This window comes from Tenrec ecaudatus, chromosome 10 (assembly GCF_050624435.1).
Source record: "Tenrec ecaudatus isolate mTenEca1 chromosome 10, mTenEca1.hap1, whole genome shotgun sequence".
Taxonomy (NCBI): domain Eukaryota; kingdom Metazoa; phylum Chordata; class Mammalia; order Afrosoricida; family Tenrecidae; genus Tenrec; species Tenrec ecaudatus.
Genome location: NC_134539.1, coordinates 81,337,018 through 81,357,663, shown reverse-complemented (window position 1 = coordinate 81,357,663; position 20,646 = coordinate 81,337,018). Strand labels below are relative to the sequence as shown.

The 20,646-nt window shown below is 34.2% G+C and overlaps 1 protein-coding gene across 4 annotated transcripts in view; it reads left to right on the top strand.

Annotated features, from left to right (window-relative positions):
* PBX3 (PBX homeobox 3) overlaps window positions 1-20,646 on the top strand; it is a 223,872-nt gene that overhangs the window by 161,281 nt on the left and 41,945 nt on the right. For all 4 annotated transcript variants that reach the window (XM_075560773.1, XM_075560777.1, XM_075560775.1 and 1 more), the window contains exon 3: window positions 12,758-12,999. In XM_075560773.1, coding sequence (XP_075416888.1) covers window positions 12,758-12,999 — 242 coding nt within the window. The remainder of the gene's footprint in view (window positions 1-12,757; window positions 13,000-20,646) is intronic.

Sequence of the window (20,646 nt, the reverse complement as noted above, 5' to 3'; positions counted from 1 at the left end):
TCAGTGATGAGAGTAAACTAGCATCAGATTAAAGGTCAGCAAATCCCATCAAAGAGAGGAATATTAGGGGCAGAGATAGTTGGAGAGGCAGCACACCACTGGGTATTGACAGGGTGATTCCAGGGTATCAGTCAGCAGAATTATAGCTGCCCAGAGAGTCAGTACAGCTTTAATGAGCCTGTGTGAAGAGGAAGAGGGTGGATTTATGTAGTTCCTCATAATTTTCTGTAGAGACTGTTATTGCAGACATTCTGTGGAGTGTTCTGGTCTTTCATTTAATCCAAAGGTCCTGGAGCTTATCCATCCTCTAAATTCCTTTTTGTTAGCTCAAATCAAAGTTGACATTTCCATGGTTTGCCACCTAAAACACTCAGTTCAAAATCAGGGTTCTTTAGGTAATTTCAAAATCTGTATGTTGTTACTATAAATCTATAATCATTTATATTGGTGCATATATATTACATTTTCACAAGCGTGGTGGAATAATGAACATTTTTTCTCTGATAACTAGGCAACAGGGGGAATATGTACATTTACACATTGCTTTCAAAGTAAATGGAAAGAAAACAATGTAATTGTGTTATGTTACTTTTCTGAAGGATCTTATTGTTCTCATACTCCTTAAATTGACTTTCCTAATTAATTCTTTGTATGTCCATTTGTGCCTGTTTTCACTTCTCCTTTGTGCTCCTGATACTTATAGGACTAGAAAAAACAAAAGCAAACATTTTGAATCTCTGAGGGAGAAAATATCTTTAATTGTCTTAACGAGTTATGGTATATATAATTGCCATTATTTTCAATTTTAGAAATTTTGATTTTTGGGGTGGGTTTTTGTAGTGAACTTTATAATATTAATTTTTATCAGAGGGGGATTCGATCTGTATGATTTCAAGATTTAGAATATGCTTGAGAAGTCAATTTTTTTAATGAAAAAGTCTTTGGAGAGCTTTGTCATAGGTTATAGCTGCTTAAAGAGGTAATTATTGTTATTGTATATGTGCTTTAAGTTAAGAGTTTTAAATAGATCACTAGAAATATATAATTTATAGAAAAAAGGGCAAATCAGCTTGCACTAGAATGATTGTTTATAACTTAGCCAGTCATTTCGTAATTAATATTTAAGAATATGCTATTTTGATTGTATTTCTAAATAACTTGTTTGCATTATTAGCATAAGGACTTGTTTGTGTGATTTGCTGTCTCAGAGATGCTTTAAAACTTGTCCTCTGCGTGCCACATGTCATGCTTTACAGACACTTACCTAGTTTTTAAAGAGAATGATGGATGTGATATGACTAGGAGACACACAAATATCCTTTCGGAAGGTCTCAATTGACTGAAACATCTACAGTACTTAAAGCAAAATCAACTCCTTAAGAGAGATGTTACATGAAATAAAATTATGGTCAGTTTTAGTCATTAACTTAGTTGCTGCATACATGTTAAAGGGCCAGCACACCTTAAAATCACGTGGAAAGTCTAATAAAGCTCTTGTTTCCTATAATCATGTCATGCTTCACAAAACCTTTTCTACAAAACTGAGTCTGTGTCCTTTATAATACACATAAAACTTTATGCTTTGCTGTTCCATTGAAATGTACTGAGAATGTCATGAACCCTTATGCTGTATTTACTAGCATGCTATTTTGAGCATTGCCTGTGTACCAACTTATGTTGATAATTTGGCATTTTAAAAGCAATAAGCTGGACATCACCTCATAAGAAGAATGAGTGAATAACTACTACTCATAATGAAGCAAGTGACTGTAATTTATATATTCATCTTTGAGAAAAGGAAAAAAAAGATGGCTGCAGAAAAGGCAAAGAGGAAAGGCATGCTAAGATAAGCAAGAGATTAATTATCTGATAGGGCCCAGATTCCTGCTGCCTTGGGGATAGATGAATGATACTTACTGATCACCCTCAAGTATACAACTAAATATCTCTGGTACTTTAAGATTCAACTGGAGTCAAGTATTTTTTAAAAATCATTTTATTGGGGGCTCGTACAATTCTTATCACAATCCATACATACATCCATTGTGTCAAGCATATTTGTACATTTGTTGTCCTCATCATTCTCAAAACGTTTTCTTTCTACTTGAGCCCTTGATATCATCTCCTCATTTTTCCTCCTCCCTTCCTGTTCTTCCCCCCGCCCCTCCCATCAAGTATTTTCATTTGAGAAAAATCATGAATAACAAAGTCAGAATTGGTACCATTTCCAGTCCTGTGGCAGTTTTTGAGAAAATGTTTACACCCATACATGGATTACATGTATGCCTTTAAAATATATACATCTTATCTGTAAAATATTTACAGACTTTCAAAATACTGAGAAGATATATAACTGGTCTAATTAAAAAATACTTCATGAGCACATATACAGGAAGAAAGGAGACTTTATTTTAGGTCTATACAGGAAGAAAGGAGACTATTTTAGGTCAGATAAATGGCACCATATGCCTTCGATGTGGTCTTTCTCTAGATTTTCATACTTAATTGTCGCATATGGCCAGATACCACTAATAACAAATAATCACAAATGTTTCCTCATCAACATATCCAAGGGCCATTTGACTTCTACAAAGCATTTTAAGAGTAAAGTAACGTGAAGAGCAAAGAAAGAAACCAGCAATTTACCGTATATACTCGAGTAAAAGTCAGGTTTTTACTGCACATTTTTAATGCAGTTTTTGTGGTAAAATTAGGTGCCTCGGTTGATATTCAGGTTATCTTACACTCGAGTGTATATGGTAAGTCACAAAAAATGAGGAAACCAAAAGTGATAAAACTATATATTGTTAAAATACATTGTAAACATATAATACCATCTACAGCAAAGAAAATTTTTATGTAAAAATACTCGGTCAAATTTGACCATGGATTAATATTACTAGGAATCAGATAAAAATTTATTAAAATATTCATGGATAATGTTCCATTTTAATAAATGGCTTTAAGAAATTCTGTAATTTTTTTTTTACTTTGGAAATTTTTATTTTAATAGATAGTTTTCTACTGATATGATTTAAATTGAGAATTACTATTATTTTTCAAAATTAGTATGTACCCGGTGCTGTGGTTAATAAACATGCTACATATTTCATGTTGTGTAAACTTTACTGTGTGCACATGTGTTTTGTTTTATTTTGTGGTGATAGTGTCTTTATTTTAGAGAGAATGAACCAGAAGACTTGCTTATTTCAGAATTTGAGTCCTGACTATTCTGACTCCAAAGTTATTTTCTGGTAGCTAGGTTTATTTATATTGTACTTTTAAAGTCAATTTTAAAAATCCAGCATTATGTCTATTTTTTAGAAACTTGGACTTAAAGGAAAATAGACCTGTGTTTGTATCATAGTGTTACATTCACTAGCTGTGTGATCTTAATTAAGCAAGTCACTTAATCTCTTTGGAATTGGTTTTCTCAATTATAAATAAGGAATAATGGCACCTGCTCTGTAAAATTACTTAAACTATTTTTAAGTCAAATAAATTGAGGTCAAATGTATGAAATGATTTAGCTTGCTGCTTGGTATGTTTTATTAAGTATTTAAATTTAGGCATAAGGAGAATTTTTAGTTTAAGCAGTAGAATGATACCCCAAAACAAACTGTTTCGAATGATCACTTCAGCAACTGTAAGGTGAGTGTTTTAAGTCACCAACATAGAACAAAAGGACAGAAAACACTTGCTTTTTGGCAGAAACATCTTGTATTGTGAACTGGATCTGGGAAGAAGTTATTGACGCCTGGAAGATTCGGTCTTCCAGAAAATAGAGCATTGAGGGAGGCAGCTGTGTGGAGCGGCACACAAGATGCCCTTGGTGTTAGAGGGAGCAGGCGCCACAGTGTAATGTTATCCCATTCACAGCATGGCAGTGATCTTAATTGACAAGTCAGGAAATGAAAGAGCCATGGCGTTCTCATTCTGTAGGAAGAAAAAGCAAAGGGGACAGAATGTAGGAATGGAGTAAAAGGAAGAATTGCAATAAGACTTTGTGTAAGTTGAGAGTCCCAGAAAGGCACATTAAAGAAGCACCAATTAGAAGGACTAATTGGTTTGATGGAAGCCCAAATGTGTGGGGCTCTAGTATTTTCTGGTCAGCAGACCCCAGGCATGCAGCAAGTTAAAAGGGTATCATCGTTGGCATACATATTTGATTACTGGTAACCACCGAGAGAAGCTAGTCAGAGGCCTATGCTTATTAAACCCAGTGCTAAAATTCACTTAGATGCTGAGACTCATTGCTTTCCCTTTAAATTATGCTATTTTTTCCTGTTTCAAATTCAGTTGTCATATTTACTAGTCCTAAGAATCTCCTCAATAGAGCATTTTGTTTGAACATCTATCCTGTAGATAAAAAGAAAATGGCCGTTTGCATTTTTCCTCCCACTTGTAATAATTTCCTGTAAGAGCAGAACACAGGTAACCCGTGTGTGAAACATGGCCCGTTTTCTCCTTCATCCATTTTCACAGTCTCACACAAGCCCAGCATCCTTCACATCTTGCCCTCGCCCTGTTCTCTTCTTCTGTAGCTGACAGTGCTTATATATCAAGCGCTCCAACAAGATGCAGCTCCATTTAACAAAAAGTGCCTTAAAAATGTAACTCTTCTTTCTGCACTGATTGCATAGCCCATCTGCTCCTTCATCCGGCCGCTCCTCACTGTCACAGCGACGAGACTCACTCCTTTTTCTTGTCTCTTGAGGCAAGATCTAATTGGCAAGTGGAAAGTCTTCAAAATTTGCCTTCACCAGCCAACATTTTAGATTTTAATATAAACAGTTGGCAAAAATAGGGTTTAAGTATAATGAAAACGAAAGGTTTATTTCCTTTTTTTTCTTCAAGTCCTTGCTTCAAAGAATGAATATACACCTCCCTAGAGTAGTAAAAACAACAGCAAAAACTAATTGCCATTGAGGTGAATTCTGACTTAGAGGGACCCTGCAGGACAAAGTAGGTAAAAAAAAACCCCATTGGGCTTTTACCAGGTTGGTCTTTTGGAAGTAGACTGCCTCATCTTGCTTCTACAGAGAGTGGGTTTGCACTGCTGACTTTTCTGTTAGCAGTGTGACACATAGCCACTGTACTTCCAGGGCTCCTGCTAAGAGTAGTAAGGAAAATAGTAAGTGTTTTTGAATGAATAAACCTATACACTTATTTGTCCGTAACTGGATAACTGCATCAATGCTTTGGATGGTTCAAAATAGCAAAATATTTAGCTTAAATAATTGTTTCAGGGTCGACTCTTTTGTGGAGAATATCTCACTATTTTTGTAAAATTGCTGGAACTTGTGATGTGATGAGGATTGGTGGTATAACCAGGGAGAAGAAGTGAATCATAAGTGATGTATATATAGCCATTTGCATTGCTTGGAGTATGCACAAATGCTACAGTGGCAGCCTTGGGAATCACATGCTGGCATAGGGAAAGAAACATTGGTGCTTCAAGAAATGCCTTTAAATGGCTTTAGTCTTCTTGTTTAAAGTACATCTGTGGAACTGCAGAAAAATAACTAGGTCTAGTACCTTTACAGACCAAGATACTAATAATGTCGTTATAATATCTAGCTACTTTCCATCGAACCTCTAATAAAGGTCATTAGTTGCCTGCTTTCCAAGTGAGATGGCTTTGCAGCAAGTGCTTGGAGGAAAGTTATCAGTGCTTTATGTTAGAAACAGGCATCCTGCCAACAGCTTTCTAATGAAGGTGAAATGTAATAAAGCGATGGATTGACAGTTTATGTGTTGAAAGTGAAGGAAATGGAGGTGTGGAGAAGCATTATGGGGAATCTTTCTAGTCATATCTTCAATTTAACCATCAGGGGAAATGCTTCAGAATCTTAGATTTATGAATTTCTAGTAAGCAGTTTCCCAGCATGTAAACAAATCTCAGTGGGCTGTTTTAGGAAGGTAGATTTGGCCAGTGAAGTAATCATTTTTATTCCTCTGATTTTCCAAATAGAAATGGACATATATGATAAAAATGTCAGCCCACTCTCCACGTCAGGGCCCTAACAGGATTACATGTCAGTTCTTAATGTCTCGCTCTGTTTTCCTTTGCCATGAATGGCTGCATTATTGCTCACAGGAACTTCACTGTAATATATGGTAAGAGACAAGTAGCTCTTTATGGCCAGTGATTATTCGGTTTGAATGAAACCTGTGATTTATGTCCATTTAACTGAAAAGCCTTGTAAATTCCCAGTGCTGCATTTTTCCTCAATAGAGAATGAGTCAAGCGAAAGTGACAACTAGGTTGGCGTGGAAATGTGCAGTGCATTGCCGTGTTATATTTAATATACCTGACATGAAAAACGTGCACACACCACACAGTCACCTTAAATAGGAGTGAAAGTGACATTAGCCTGTAATATGACTTCTATATTCAGTGGATTAGACACTAACATTGGCTTAAAAGGAGATTTGGAGCCTGGAGTAGGGTGGGCATTAGGACCATGGGTTGTGATAAGCAACTGTCATTATCTGTCATTTCCTTGTAGTATTTTTAAAGTTAGTTATTTTTGCAGTTGTTTTCTACTGATAGCTCTACAATAATATGCTTCTTTCCTTTCATTACAAGCCTCGTCTTTAGACCCAAGAAGGAGAACGTGGAAGCTAAGCCAAATATTATTCCAGAGCTCTTTTTAGGAAGTGTTGATTCAATTGGTGCACTCTCTCTTTATACTTTCTCTCTCTCTGTAAAAGCACACTTCAGAGCTTGTTCCCTTTCCTTAACTTAGACTTGACTCCTTTGCTTGCTCTCTGGTCCACTCGTATTTTTCTAAGAATCCCAACCCTTTATCCCTACCCCCAATACTTAAGTCTATCTTAGATAACGGTGCATTGTTTTTTAAATTCTTTCCTGTCTTCCCTTTGTTTTCAAATTTTACTCCATTTTTATATACCCAAGAAGTAATTGATAACTAACTTCTTCAATAAAAAGTAATACATATTTGGTGGGGGCATGAATGGGAGGGCGCTAATAATTGTTTCAAAGTTCTTGTGACCTTCATCTTATTTGTAGGTCTGCTTTGTATTTAACTTGAGGACTTCAGGTGAGAACTTATTTTAGTTTTGAAAACAATTTTTTGAAAACTAACAACTTCTTTATAATTTGAGTGATCTCTCAAATTGGGTTGACTTTAATTTTAAAATGAAAATACAGAAAATAAAGTTGCAATTATCTTCATTGGCTTTATAATTTCAGTCCACAGTCCTGTTTGTTAATTTTAGATAATAGCCACAAAATGCAATGTATGCAAAGATGTAAGAATAATTGAAAATATTAGAATTATATCTGGTTTCAAAGAAACCAAATTTAGCGCCTGCTGAAAACATCTGTTTTGGCCTTGTTCTATAATACTCTGCTAAAGTGTTTTGCTCTTAGCTAAAAATAATGATAATAAAACTGGTGTGTGGTAGTTGAATGAACCAGAAACAAATCCAGCAAAGAACACAATTAGAGGGCTTTCATAGACCCTAGTGTAGGAGTGTTTAGTATTTATAGAAGGAAAAATAAAAACCCAACAATTGACGTTCCCATGATAACTTTTGTTTCTTTCTCAGCAGAACTGAATGAGGCACTCTACAAAGTGAACATGATCTGATGAGAACTTTTATTTATCAATTGGATACTATCTTCCCTGGTTATGGAAACATTGTAGAGTTAGATCTTAGTGATGTATATTTCACGACCATGAATGTGTAGAACATAGCTGAAATAGCTATGGTCAGAAGCCACTCATTAGTCCTGGATGAACAGAGGTTGGCCATGGTCCAGTGGACTTGGTCCTTGAAATGAAGGAGCCACGAAGCTTACTTAGTGCCCTATGTTCATACCTCTTCTGTCAGGTCAACCCTTTATTATATTGGCAGTGTTATTCTGTTAGGCTACTACTGTACAATCTAACCACTGCAGATTTCTAATCTGCTTATTTATAATTCAAAAGCTTTCCTATATATTAATGAACTCTTAATGAGCTGTTGAAAATGCCTGAATTACAGTCGATTGTTACACTCAAGCAGCCCATAATCATACCATTTGAGTGGGCTTTAGGTACTTTTCACATCTGCAGCTTACTATTGTGAAGGGTATGCATTTATTCGGAGAAAGCTTTGTAATAATTTTGACCTGTAATTTATTTATTGCCCTTCGAATGCAGTCGTCTATGCAGATGCTCTCTCCCATTATCTGTGGGGCAGGTGCACAGCATGTTGAAAGACAGCTAATTAGGATTTGCTGAAAGATATGCAAAAATTGTGGGCTTATAACAAAGCCAAGTTCATTGTTAAACAATGTTTTACTGTGTTTGTATGATTTGTGTAAATCTTAGGGAAACTGAAATGAATGTTGTGGTTATAAGTAGATGGTAAATTGGTTTTTTTTTAATCTTTATAATCCAGTGATGACCAAATCTATATGTAAAACTTTTATAAACTACTGTATATGCTTTAGTACACATTTTAGACAAGAATAACTGATTTGAAGAATAACTTGAGTTTTAAATTGTTGCTTTACCAATTTTTTAAAAATCATTTTATTGGGGGCTCTTACAGCTCTTAACACAATCTGTACATACACCCATTGTGTCAAGCACATTTGTAGATATATTGCCATCATCATTTTCAAAGCATTTGCTTTTCTAAGTTTTAACGTGGAGGTTTAAAAATCTTGATAAACAAACAGTTCAGTTCATTCTGCCTCTTTCAAACTTTGGTTCATTAAAATGCTTATAGATACTCAGGGGAGTAGATGTTAGTGACTGGAAATGATGTGCCATTTTGGAAGGTTAGCAAGCTAAGGAACAGTGAGTGGGCAAGTAAGTATGATGAGGAGTAAAATGGTAATGTAAGTGTAAAGTAAGAAAAAGGATTTAAAATATTCAACTAATTTTGGAAACTAGGTATTATTTAGAGATCTATAGTCATGACTGCTTAATAGAGTAAGAAATTGATTCACTTTTCAAACTCTAGTCATGAAAGTGTGTTCAGTGTTGATGAAAAGCCTTCTCGATGTTGCCTAATTCCAAAGTGCTCTAGTGCTTTCATTCAAAGGAATATTAACTTTTCATCAAGAAATTTCTTTTCTTTTTTTTTTCTTTTTGGAATATATATTTGATTTTATTCATTGTGATATGAGATTTACTGTAAAAAAGGGAATATATTTCATTAAATCAAGGCATGTATACTGGAAATTTCAAGATATATATATATATGTATATATATATATATATATATATATATATGGTCTATAAGTTCAGATAACAAAAACATCCTTCACTACTTTTCTTCCTGAAAATCTCTCCTTTTTAAAATGAACTGTGTTGTTATTTTCTTTCTTGGTTTGTTTTTCTCATTTGAAACATCTTCCTTATCCTAGCTATGACATAGACAGAAAACAATGAAAGAAAATATTCTTCTCCATACAAGTAGTACAAAAGGTAAAGAACAAGGACACGTCATATTTGCTTCTAAGATAATATAAATTTATCCTCATTTAAAAGGATCGAACTTATATCTACTCACTACAAATTCTTCATGACAAACTGTCCTTGTGGTTTTCCTAGACTCCTCTAGTAAAAGACCTTGTGTTTCTCCCATGAAGAGGCTGGTGGTTTCAGACTGATGACTTTGCCATTAGCAGGCCAATGTGTAACCACTACACTCCCAGGAATCCTCTCTTGCACTCAAGTAAGACTAAATAAGAATGTAATGCACCAATTGTGCTAAACCAACAAATTCTTTAAAATACAGACATGAAACTCATTAGTAACCTGGCCACAGCCTATACAGCATGGATGGGCTCACTCTCAGTGGGAAATGCATAATTCTGACCTTGGATTCAAGCATTTATTGGGACTACTAAGAACAGGAAGCAAGGGACCATGGTAGTATAGTGGGTTACATGTTGGCCTGCCAACCACAAGATCATCAGTTCAAAACCATCAGGTGTTCCATGAGAGAAAGAAGAAACTTTCAGTTGCTGTAAATATTTTCAGCCCCAGAAACCCAGTCTTGTAGGACCACTGTATGTTAGAATCTCCTCGATAGCAATTAATTAGTGAGTGTGCAAAGATATGCAATACCTTAGCAGTACAGTGGTTAAATGCTCAGCTGTTGGTTGCTAGAAGCCTTTGAGTTTGACACAGATTTTTAGTTACCTCATGCACAACAGAAGGAATGACTGCCCAATCCTACACTTCCTTAAAATAGTAATCATCAGGAAATTTTAAAAAATTAAGTTTAATACTCATAACTTGTAAGTTGAGGTATTTCATTCACTTAAGACATACGTGTTAATTTACTTAAGATTTTAGAAGTAAAAAGATTTTAGAAGTAAAGGTTAATATTTGTCACAAGAGGGAAATGTTATACTAGTTGAACATACGTATTTACAATTTTTGTGATTGCTACTATGTGGTGGTGATAATTTACATACATTAGATATGTATGAAGTACCATAGATGGCTAATTCATTTATGTCTGTTGAATTTTTATTTTCATGAGGAATCTGTTTGTTCTGGCTCTCTTCCTTGTGTATTAGACATCAAGTATTTTGCTTTGCTTGCCACATTTATATAGGAATGTGTAATATTTCTGACTATAGATATTTACTAGCTATTAAAGAACTTTACCAAATGTCCATAGGGGAAGCATAAATGTATGTAAATACAAGGAGGAAACTAGAAACCTGGAAGGAAGCTTGAAGGTAGATAAAGAACACATTTCTAGGGTGTCAGTACGATGTGAATACAAAAAAGAAACAACAAGCCTGAGAGAATGTGAGCGAAGATTTAGTTTAAAAAGGAGGAGCTCAAGGAGTTCCCAAATAAATACTGTAAAGTGAAATCGAGCCTAATATGTCAGATAAAAGATTGCCCTTGCTATGTGCAACTTAAACTTTCTTGGTATTGGAACTACGAGTATGTTCAGATCATGCTTATCAAAATAAGCTAGAAAGGAGGAAAATCAAAGATGTCAAATTAAAAATACCAACTTAACCAGTACTTGCCAGTTCTAAAACTGTGTAGTTTTGAAAGTACTGGAAATAACATATTTGTCTCTCTTTAATTAAGCAGTGATGTTTTGATGATGATCTCAAGAGTTACCCAACTTTTGTTTGCCTAAATGAATTAATTATACTATATTGTAATTTTAAAACCTTTTTTATTTACCTGAGCAGCCAATAGATAAAATTTTAAATTATGTTGAGTTAGTTTTATTATCCAGTTGGCATTATTCTGAAGTATATTTTTTTATGAAAGTGATGGCTTTAAAGCATTTTTTGGGAGGGAATTAAAGTTGTACATTTGAGTTGAGACCACCAAGAGCTCTATCATGCTGTAGGTATAATTCAGGATGGCTAGGAATGAAATCTGTTCTTAAAAGAATTAATGGTAGTTTAAGGTTAGCATATAAAATCACAGAGCTGGTGCTCAATTGAGTTCTTGGCAGTTTATAGATGTTACTGTCATGTAAGTAGCACTAGGCACAGTGTGCACCACTGTGGATTAACAACAACAGGCACCGATGCAAAAGGCAGAATCCACATGTAAACATCAATGATGCCAGCTTCTTTTTCCTCCCTTCCCCCAAGATGCCTTGCTGTAACCAGCTTTTAAACAGATTTACAGAGGTTAATTGGGCTGGGATATTTTAGATTATGTTACACATTAATGAAAATGCTGATTTTGAGCTGTCATGACTCCAGTGTTTTTTTACCTTGATAATTATTTTAAAACTTTGTCATCTGTGTTGTTGAAAACATCTTGGCAGAAAGCCTGTGTGACCTGATTAAACCTATGAATTGTCAGCTGTGATCTGTAGTACTCAGATGAGATTGCTGACTGGGCATCACTTAGGAAGTTCTTGATTTAAAAGCAACATTAAATTGAGACTTCTGTGCCCAGCAATGTATTGCCATGCCAATGGCACATTTTTAGTACTGTATTTAACATCCTGGTTTTGTAGGTTGCTTGATATGACTTAACTGTTCACTTCATAATGTGCATTTTTAAGTATAACTAATTAGTTCATAATATATATATTTCTTTGCTCCTCCTGAATTTATATGATAGAGGTAACTCTCTAATCCTGTTTATTGTTCAGTTTGGGGCTATTGTGCATTGATTATGGGAATTTTAATTTTTTTTCCTGCGAGTATACAGATGGGTTTATATCCATGGAATAGTTTCTTTTTCAAAACCTCCATTTTTAAAAACTCATTTTGTTTAAATCCTTGGGATATGGGAAGTATAGTTGTTTGAAATATTTCCAGGAGTTCAAAAAACTCAACTCTGGGCCATCGAGTCACTTCTGACTCATGGTGACTTAAAGGGCGGGGAGAGCTGCCCTTCTGAGTTTCTGAAACTATAACTCTTTCAGAGAGTAGAAAACTTCAACTTTATCTCTCAGAGTGGCTGGTGGTTTTGAACTGCTAACTGGCTGGTATGTAACCAACATACTACCAGGGCTCTGGCTTCCAAGAAGCTAGGGTTGTCTTTTTTTAAGGATCTATTTTGGCATAAATGAAGGGAAGAGGAAGAGATTGTAGATCAGTCTTGAAAAGAATTTTCACACCTATTCAAGGTTATTGGTCAACTGTGAACAATGAAGTACTCCACATGAATTAAAGTACACGGATTTGTTTGATCATTATTTTCCCAAATAAAATACTCACACTATTTGTTCTCTCTTTCTTGCTTTTTCTCTCTGTCTCTCTGTCTCTTTCTCTCTTTCCTTGAAGGTCTCAGCATCAGAGGAGCCCAGGAGGAGGACCCTCCCGATCCCCAGCTAATGAGACTGGACAATATGCTTTTGGCAGAAGGGGTTTCAGGTCCTGAGAAAGGTGGGGGATCGGCGGCAGCAGCTGCAGCCGCGGCAGCCTCTGGAGGTTCTTCAGATAACTCTATTGAACACTCAGATTACAGAGCCAAATTGACCCAGATCAGACAAATCTATCATACAGAACTGGAGAAATATGAACAGGTCAGCAGCCGTCACTCTCATAGTCCCTCACAAACCCTCTATTGCTCTTCTGTTAGATTGCACTAACCAATACTGAGGGCTACGAGGGGTAGATGTTAACACAAAGAACAAAATAAATAAGGTCAATGCAAACTTCAAGTAAATTGTTTGATTCCGTGAAAGGAAGACCCTTTGAGATTTCCAAGGTGGAGCTAAGCCTATTTTATACCATGCACTTGTTTTAGTTTTATTCATTCCTCACATTCACACGCCCTTACTACCATACCTACAGCCATTTTCCCTCTAACCTGACTGCGTGGTGCTCTTCAAAACCCCATATAACTAATAATGTATGCACTGGCCTTATTCATAAGTCATAGCAACCCCTAAAGAGAATGCTTACATAATGAGTTTTACCTCCTATGCTGTGAGTTCCAGCATCCTTTTAGGAATGAATTCTTGTGGCTTGTGCCAGACTACAGGAGAAGGGAGCTAGTTCATCAAGAAAGTGAGTTCTGGCCTGGCTGTCTGAGGAGGAGACCTTAGAGGATCAAATTCTGGGTACCATGGGGCAGCAAATGCTGGGCATTGTATGTTGAGTTTCTGATTAGGAAAAAGAATATGGCTTAAACATTGCTGTTTTGAGCAATTGTATTCACCATACTTCATTGAATCTAAGATAGCTTTGATTTGAGCTGCATCTTTATTTTCTGTGTCACCAAGAAAAAATGAACACTGTCAATTTCACTATAACATGCCATTGATTATAGCATGTTTTCAAACCTAAGGGATGTTAAAATGTGGGGGAAATAAGTGAGTCAGATTCAGTGGAATAGGAAAAACATTGGTGATTTATTTTAAGTACATTTTAGTTGTTTAAGGTTTAAGACAAAACCCTGTTTAGTGTAAGGAATTCTCGTTTGGAAGGTAATAGTTACTATGGAAATGTTTAAACATGCATACAAAATTAAAGATACTAGAATTGGTTCAACTATGGAATTGCCAAGTTTTTACATTAAAAACTATTGAGCATTGATAATTTCATAGGGTTCAACCTAAAATAAGGATTTCATCTATATGCCCATAACTCAGATTAAACAATTATCAGTATTTTACCAATTTTATTTTAGACGTCATATCATTTCACCCATAAATAGCACGTAAGCAAGTACTTTTTCAAGTTCATACATTTTATTGTAATGTATACTAGCCCACTTTAATACTGATGATTTTTCTAAGATCCCTGTATAGCTTCAGTTATTTTAATATATATTCATACACATCTATATACCTTACCTATTATTCTGGACATGATTATTGTATTAAGCAAGTATTGAATTTTCTCCTAGAGGTGAGGTTGTTTTGATGAAGGGTCAAAAGATTTATTTAATTTTGTGGTAAAACACAATGTTAACTAATGTAAAATATTTTCTATATTTTTCTGAATTGGACTTTCTGAGATCTAAAACTCCAGCCTTATTTATAGGAATAATTTTTGGTGGAGAATATGCAAATAAGAGTTCTAGAAAAATTATTGTATATACATATACATGAAGTGAGTTCAGCTTTCGGATCTTATATGAATAACTGAAAGGAAACAGTCATGGTTGAAATGGTTGCCCTGAGCATGAACAGTAGAAAATGATTCTAATTTGAATATAATCCTATTTGTACAACTTTTTATTCAACACATCTATAGGTACTTATTAAGTAAGTACTACCAGTCACTTTGCATGGAAAGACTTAGGGCTAGATAGTTTCCTTTTTAAAGGCATTACCCAGCCATGTATCTTCGCACATGCCCTCTTCTTAGTCTTGTAAGTTGAGTGAACCTGGCACCAGCCAGTGTTAAGTTCTTGAGCTTCACTGTAATCGAAACACGGTCTGAAATTGTTAGTAACCATAGTTCCAGAATCACCAGTTGGGTTTTGTTTTAAACATACATATGTTCTGGATTAAATATCCAGATATTTATTTGATAAATAAGTTTTGAGATTTAACCTTGAAATGTATTTCTATATATACTTAGTACCCTAATACCCATTTAAATATTTTTTCCTAACTTTTGACAATTTTAGTAGGAAAAATATAAGTATATAAACAGTATTATTGATAAATAATTAGATAGGATGTGGTAATTAATTAGGTTGACTTTCATAGTTCTTTGGTTCTCCTAAGTTACTATGACTAGTGAAATTTGAGTTGAGACAGTCAACTATTCCTTTTAGTTCTTCTGTGCAATAATGGTTTATCTGGGATGAACCTTTCAAGGATATATTTTGGAATTAAATAAAAATTCAGTGGAGCTAAAGGGTGTGGTATCTTTAAAAATAAAACTATTTTAATTTTACAGATGAGAAAATGAGGCTCAGAGAGGTAAAATAATTTGTCCACTCTCACACATCTAGTTAATATCAGTCAGGCATTGAAATTCACTCCTGACAATAAAATTTCTTTTTCCATTGGAAATGGAAAATAATTTAGGTACATTTTGGCTTTATCCTATTTGTTCTTAATGGATTGCATTTAAAATGGAAAATAGAGCAGAAATAGAAAACCATTTTAACCATTTTGTAGAAATTATGTGTTGTTTGTCCTAAAAGTGAACTTGGGTACTCTGAATGACACAAAGCTTATTCATAAATTGGAAGAACATATATGTTGAGTCAGACCCTTTCATCAGAAAATTGTGTTGAGTCTTTTTCTATAAATAAATAAATAAATAAATAAATGATATTAGAATCTTAGAGCTATTTACTCCACTGTGTTTTGCAATGAAACTGTAATGAAAATATATCTGAAGCCTGTTTAGATTTAGATTGCCATAAAATTAGCAAACACCACCACTGCAGTAAATTAAAATACCTTATAAACACAACCACATTTACAAAGCTAAGCAGACTAGAGCTACAGTTTGAGCTAAATTAAATCTGAGCTGGAAGGTGTCTTGAATAGCACTACCAAACACAACTTTAAATTTTCTCTTGTAAAAACAAGACAAAACAAAATTTCTCTTGTTGGTATTAATACCTAGCAGAAATATGATAAGTTTTCCAAAGCTTGCAGCAAACTGCCATGTAAATACTTCATCTTGGGTGCATTTTCTTCTTGTCTCACTAAAAGACCTGGTTGTTTCTGTGTCTTCTTATTGGTTGGCTGCAAGTTTTGAAAATTACCTTTACCTTACCCCCTATATGATTAGAGACCCAAATACTGTGTTAGAAAAGGTGAATTTTTAATGAACTTAAACCAAGGGTTTAAGAAGCCTTATTTCTAAGAATTGAAGACCTTCGATTGATCTCGTTCTTCTTGGTTCTTCTACCTTTCTACCAAAAGTCATGAATTTAATAGTTTCCTTTCATAAGCAAATGAAATTTGACTCAGACATTTGTTGTCATTTAAAAAGAAAAAGATTTGTTATGCCCTATGCAGCTCTCCCACTTTGCTTGTACCAGTAGAAAATGCTTGTACACAGGCAATTCACTTTATAATTTACAGCTGCTATGAAAGATGACATTGAAATCTATCTACTATAATTATATTGAAATACATTTTTGCTGAAGGCAAAAGTATTGTAAGGGTCCCAACCCTCTCCAGGCATCTGAGAACCTGCTTTCTGAGTTCACAGATGTCTTTTGAATATATCCCTTGTATGGAAAGCACTAGTGCAAAGCATGTACCCTAAATGTTCTCCAAATCAACCTGGTACAGGTTGGCTTTTGATTGCAGGGGACTGGAGAATTGAGAATGAATGCAGAACTTAAACTATTGTAAAGGCATGTTCTTGTGATTTTCAAGACTCTCAACAGTATATGCTTAAATTTGCTAGCAATATTTCCTGTTTATAAAGAAATATTATTTTTATCAGGTTAAAAATGCTAATGTTATTAAAATGGAGATGGTACAGCCTGAAAACTCCTAATACCATTTTGCTTTTTCCCTTCCTAGTTAGGCAAAGGATGATACCCAGTCTGAACTTTGTGCTGTATATTTCACAGCAAACAATTGTCAATCATTACTTAAAGGGGGGAGTTTTCTTGTCAAGCTTTTATGCAGGGTTTTTTCTTAGCTCACTTTGGCTAGAAGTAGTGTTCTAGCCTTACCCTTACCCCTCACTATGTTGCTAGTTTATTGGCTCTTTGCACCAAGTACATCTCTTTCTATGTGCTTGGTTGATAAAATTATTTTATATTTGAATACTTTTTTAAAACTTTCTTTGGAAGCAATGTTTATATGATATTTATTCAGTGAGAAGGCAGAATTATAGGCAGGCAGAATAGGAACTTATTTGTAGAATACTAGTTAAAGAAAATAATAAATTTATAAATTGCCATTTTCATTGTTTATAACAGTTGCTATAAATTGAGTATTAATTATATTCCAGACTCTATAGAAATAGCATAACATACACACTATAATCTGTACAAAACCCCCATGATATAGATCCTTAAGCCATTGCATTTAGCCTAAGAAGTGTTAAGGTACAATAATAATCATCTCTGTGATTGTTCCTCATTTGGGCTCATTCTAATTGTATTAAAGAGTTGTTGAATGTTGCCTTTTCTTCTAAAATAAGAGTTTGTTGAATTAATCTAGAGTATTGGGCTAGTTACTTGCAAAATTATAAACACATCTAGGAAATAATTGAATTTAAATGTAATATCTACTTTTAGATATTTCCTTTTAGAATATATACTTTTAGAGCAGGAGTCCTCAAACTTTTTAAACAGGGGACCAGTTGGCGGGCCCGACTGTAGTTTATGAACAAATTCCTATGCACACTGCACATATCTTATTTTGAAGTAAAAAAACAAATGGGGCAAAACACCGGTTGGCTGGATAAATGTCCTCCACGGGCCATAGTTTGAGGACGCCTGTTTTAGAGTGTATATTCTATACTCTATATATATATCTCTATATATATTTTTTCCTACATAATATCTACTTTTAGAAAAAAACTGTAGTTTTTTCCCTTACTTTGAAAGTGGCTTTTAAAATAGTGGATATTATGATCTGTTGGCTGCCGTTAGCTTCCCTAATCGAGTTTTTAGATATGATCACTGAACTATTATAAAAATCCCCCCCCAAATTAATGCTATTTGATCTTTACATTCAGTAATAATAACTTAAAAGGGAGAAAGTGTTTGAATTTTGAGTCCATAACTGAAAAACACCACTACAAAATAAGACCCTTAAAACTCTTGTTTTGCATGTAAATCAAAATATACAGATGTGTAGATATTGATGAGACAATTTTACTATCCTTAAAATATCCTTAAAACACTATCTATAATTCAAATATTCCAAGTTCTCAAATATTACTAGGTTTGGATTTTAGAGGAGAAACATTCAGAATAAGTTGATGTTAGGATATTTCTTTCTATCGGAGTGAAAAAGCATCGAGGCTTTGTTATTGAACTATATGTTATTGTAATATATGTATTCAAACAAACAAAATATTTACCTAGATAATTTTCAATAGCTGACTAAAAAGAAGGAAGAGGAGGCAGAAATTAAAAAGATAATTCTGTGCAATACTCAAAATAGAAAATTCGAGGAAGCAAGACTCAATTCTCAACTATTATAGTTAACCAAGGTTAACATTTTGGACAATTGATCTCCCCTCTGCCCCATTTTTTTGTAAACTGGCAGTTTTACTTGTAGAAATAATAAGGTAATGGAAGTTTTTTCCAAAGTTACTTTTGATAATATACATTGTAGGTTAAATGAGGATAGCGTACAATTTTAATTATAAACAGCAGCTGTTTATGGTTTGGTAATTATTTGATCATTTTTACTGCATATATATGCTTTTAAAATGTGTGCCTTTTAAGGAATACAGTGCTCTGAGAGCTCTACACTGAAACTGGTACAGATGATGCTCTAAATGAGGCTGTAATTTACTTTCAGTGGTGTAAAGGAAAAAAAAAGTCACTTTGCCTAAAGTGTATGCATTTTTCTTAAGGGTTTACCCAGATTTTAATTATCTAAATGTAAATACTTAACGAATTTTACTTAGAGTAATGAGCTAAAGTGCACACTACATAAATGAGATGTTCTAATTAATCATGTATGAACTACTGGTTTAAAGAAAAGCTATGTGAATTCTGTGAATGTTGGGTTATTGCCAAATTGCTAATCAGCATTTGCATTCATAGATGGCTTCACTTAATAAGTTGTGAGACATTCAGCAAATGTTTTAGGAAATTATTAGTTTTTATATGCAAAAACTTTTTGCTTTTAACTCTTTTTTTTTCTCATATGAGCCTTTGCCTGCTTCTTAGAAACATAAGCAGACATCCATGTGGAGAGATTAAAATATGGCCCAAAAGAATTATTTACCAAGACACAGACCCTATTGTTGTTGGATGGTACTGTAGTGTTGTGTGAACAAAGTTTTGTGGGGATTGGCAGTAATATGTGTACAAATTAGAAATGCTTCTGTGTCCTAGTAGGGCAGTTTACAAACATTTTTGTCTTAGAACTCACATACTTAAGAATTATTGATGGTCCCTAAGAACTGCTGTTTTGTAGGTACTGCCAATATTTAAAATAGAATTAAACTGAAGTTTTCCAAATATTTATTAGTTAACACAAAAATGACCTACAATAACATGAATAACATTTTTTAAAACCCTATGTTTTAAAAACATGTAACTTAGAACAGTGGCATTAGAATAATATTTTTGCAAAATCCTTTTAGTGTTGGGCTTAGGTAGGGTTCTTTTATATGGTTCTATAATCAATCTGTTGTCATATGGCTGAAATGTATAATGCAAACTTGGCTTTACACAGATAAATCATGGAAAAGAGGAAAAAGGAGGACTATGTTAACAGTCTGCACATAACTGTGGATATTCTTTGGTATTACACTAAAACTTGACAAGTTTTATTGCAGTGTGCAATCTGAAATCAGGTTTACTGTTTGTAACGTGTTCCTTTAAAGTTTGCTAACCTAGGTTTCCCCTTTGAATCAATCTTCTCCCTGTACATGATTTGATTTCACAGAGTTTTGCATATCTTTGAAATCTTGGTACAGTTAATTGTTCAACCCCAAACTAATCAGGGAAAAAAAATTCAGTACTGGTAAGCTGTCAAGCACATGTGATAGATAATGAGTTTTCAAAAAATTTTGTCATTTAAATTTTCGTTAAAACTCGGATTTTATTATTTGCACTAAATAGTGTCAGTTGCTTTTCTAATGAGACAAGCTAACTTTGTTCATTCTTGAGAAAATATCTGCCAAAAATAATTTGTCAACTTTGCTTTTAAGTCAAAATTGTGTTCCATGAAAAAAGTGGCTTTAGCCAACAATCCAAACAAGTGCTTTTTCTTAGAGTTACCAATCCTGCAATATGCAACAGCGCTTTTTGTATACTTCTCATTTGTCACACAGATATTAAAAACATTCTTTTCTTTTCTCTTTTTTAAAAACATTTTATTGAAGGCTCTTACAGCTCTTGTAACAATCCATACATCAATTGTTTCAGGCACATTTGTATATATGTTGCCATCATTATTTTCTAGACATTTATTTTCTTCCCCCCCTTGTTGTCCCTTGATAAATTATAAATTATTATTTTCATATGTTTCACTGGCCGCTGTCTCCCTTCCCCCACAGTTTCTGTTGTTCACCCCCCTGGGAGGCTGGGTGGTGGTGGTGGTGGT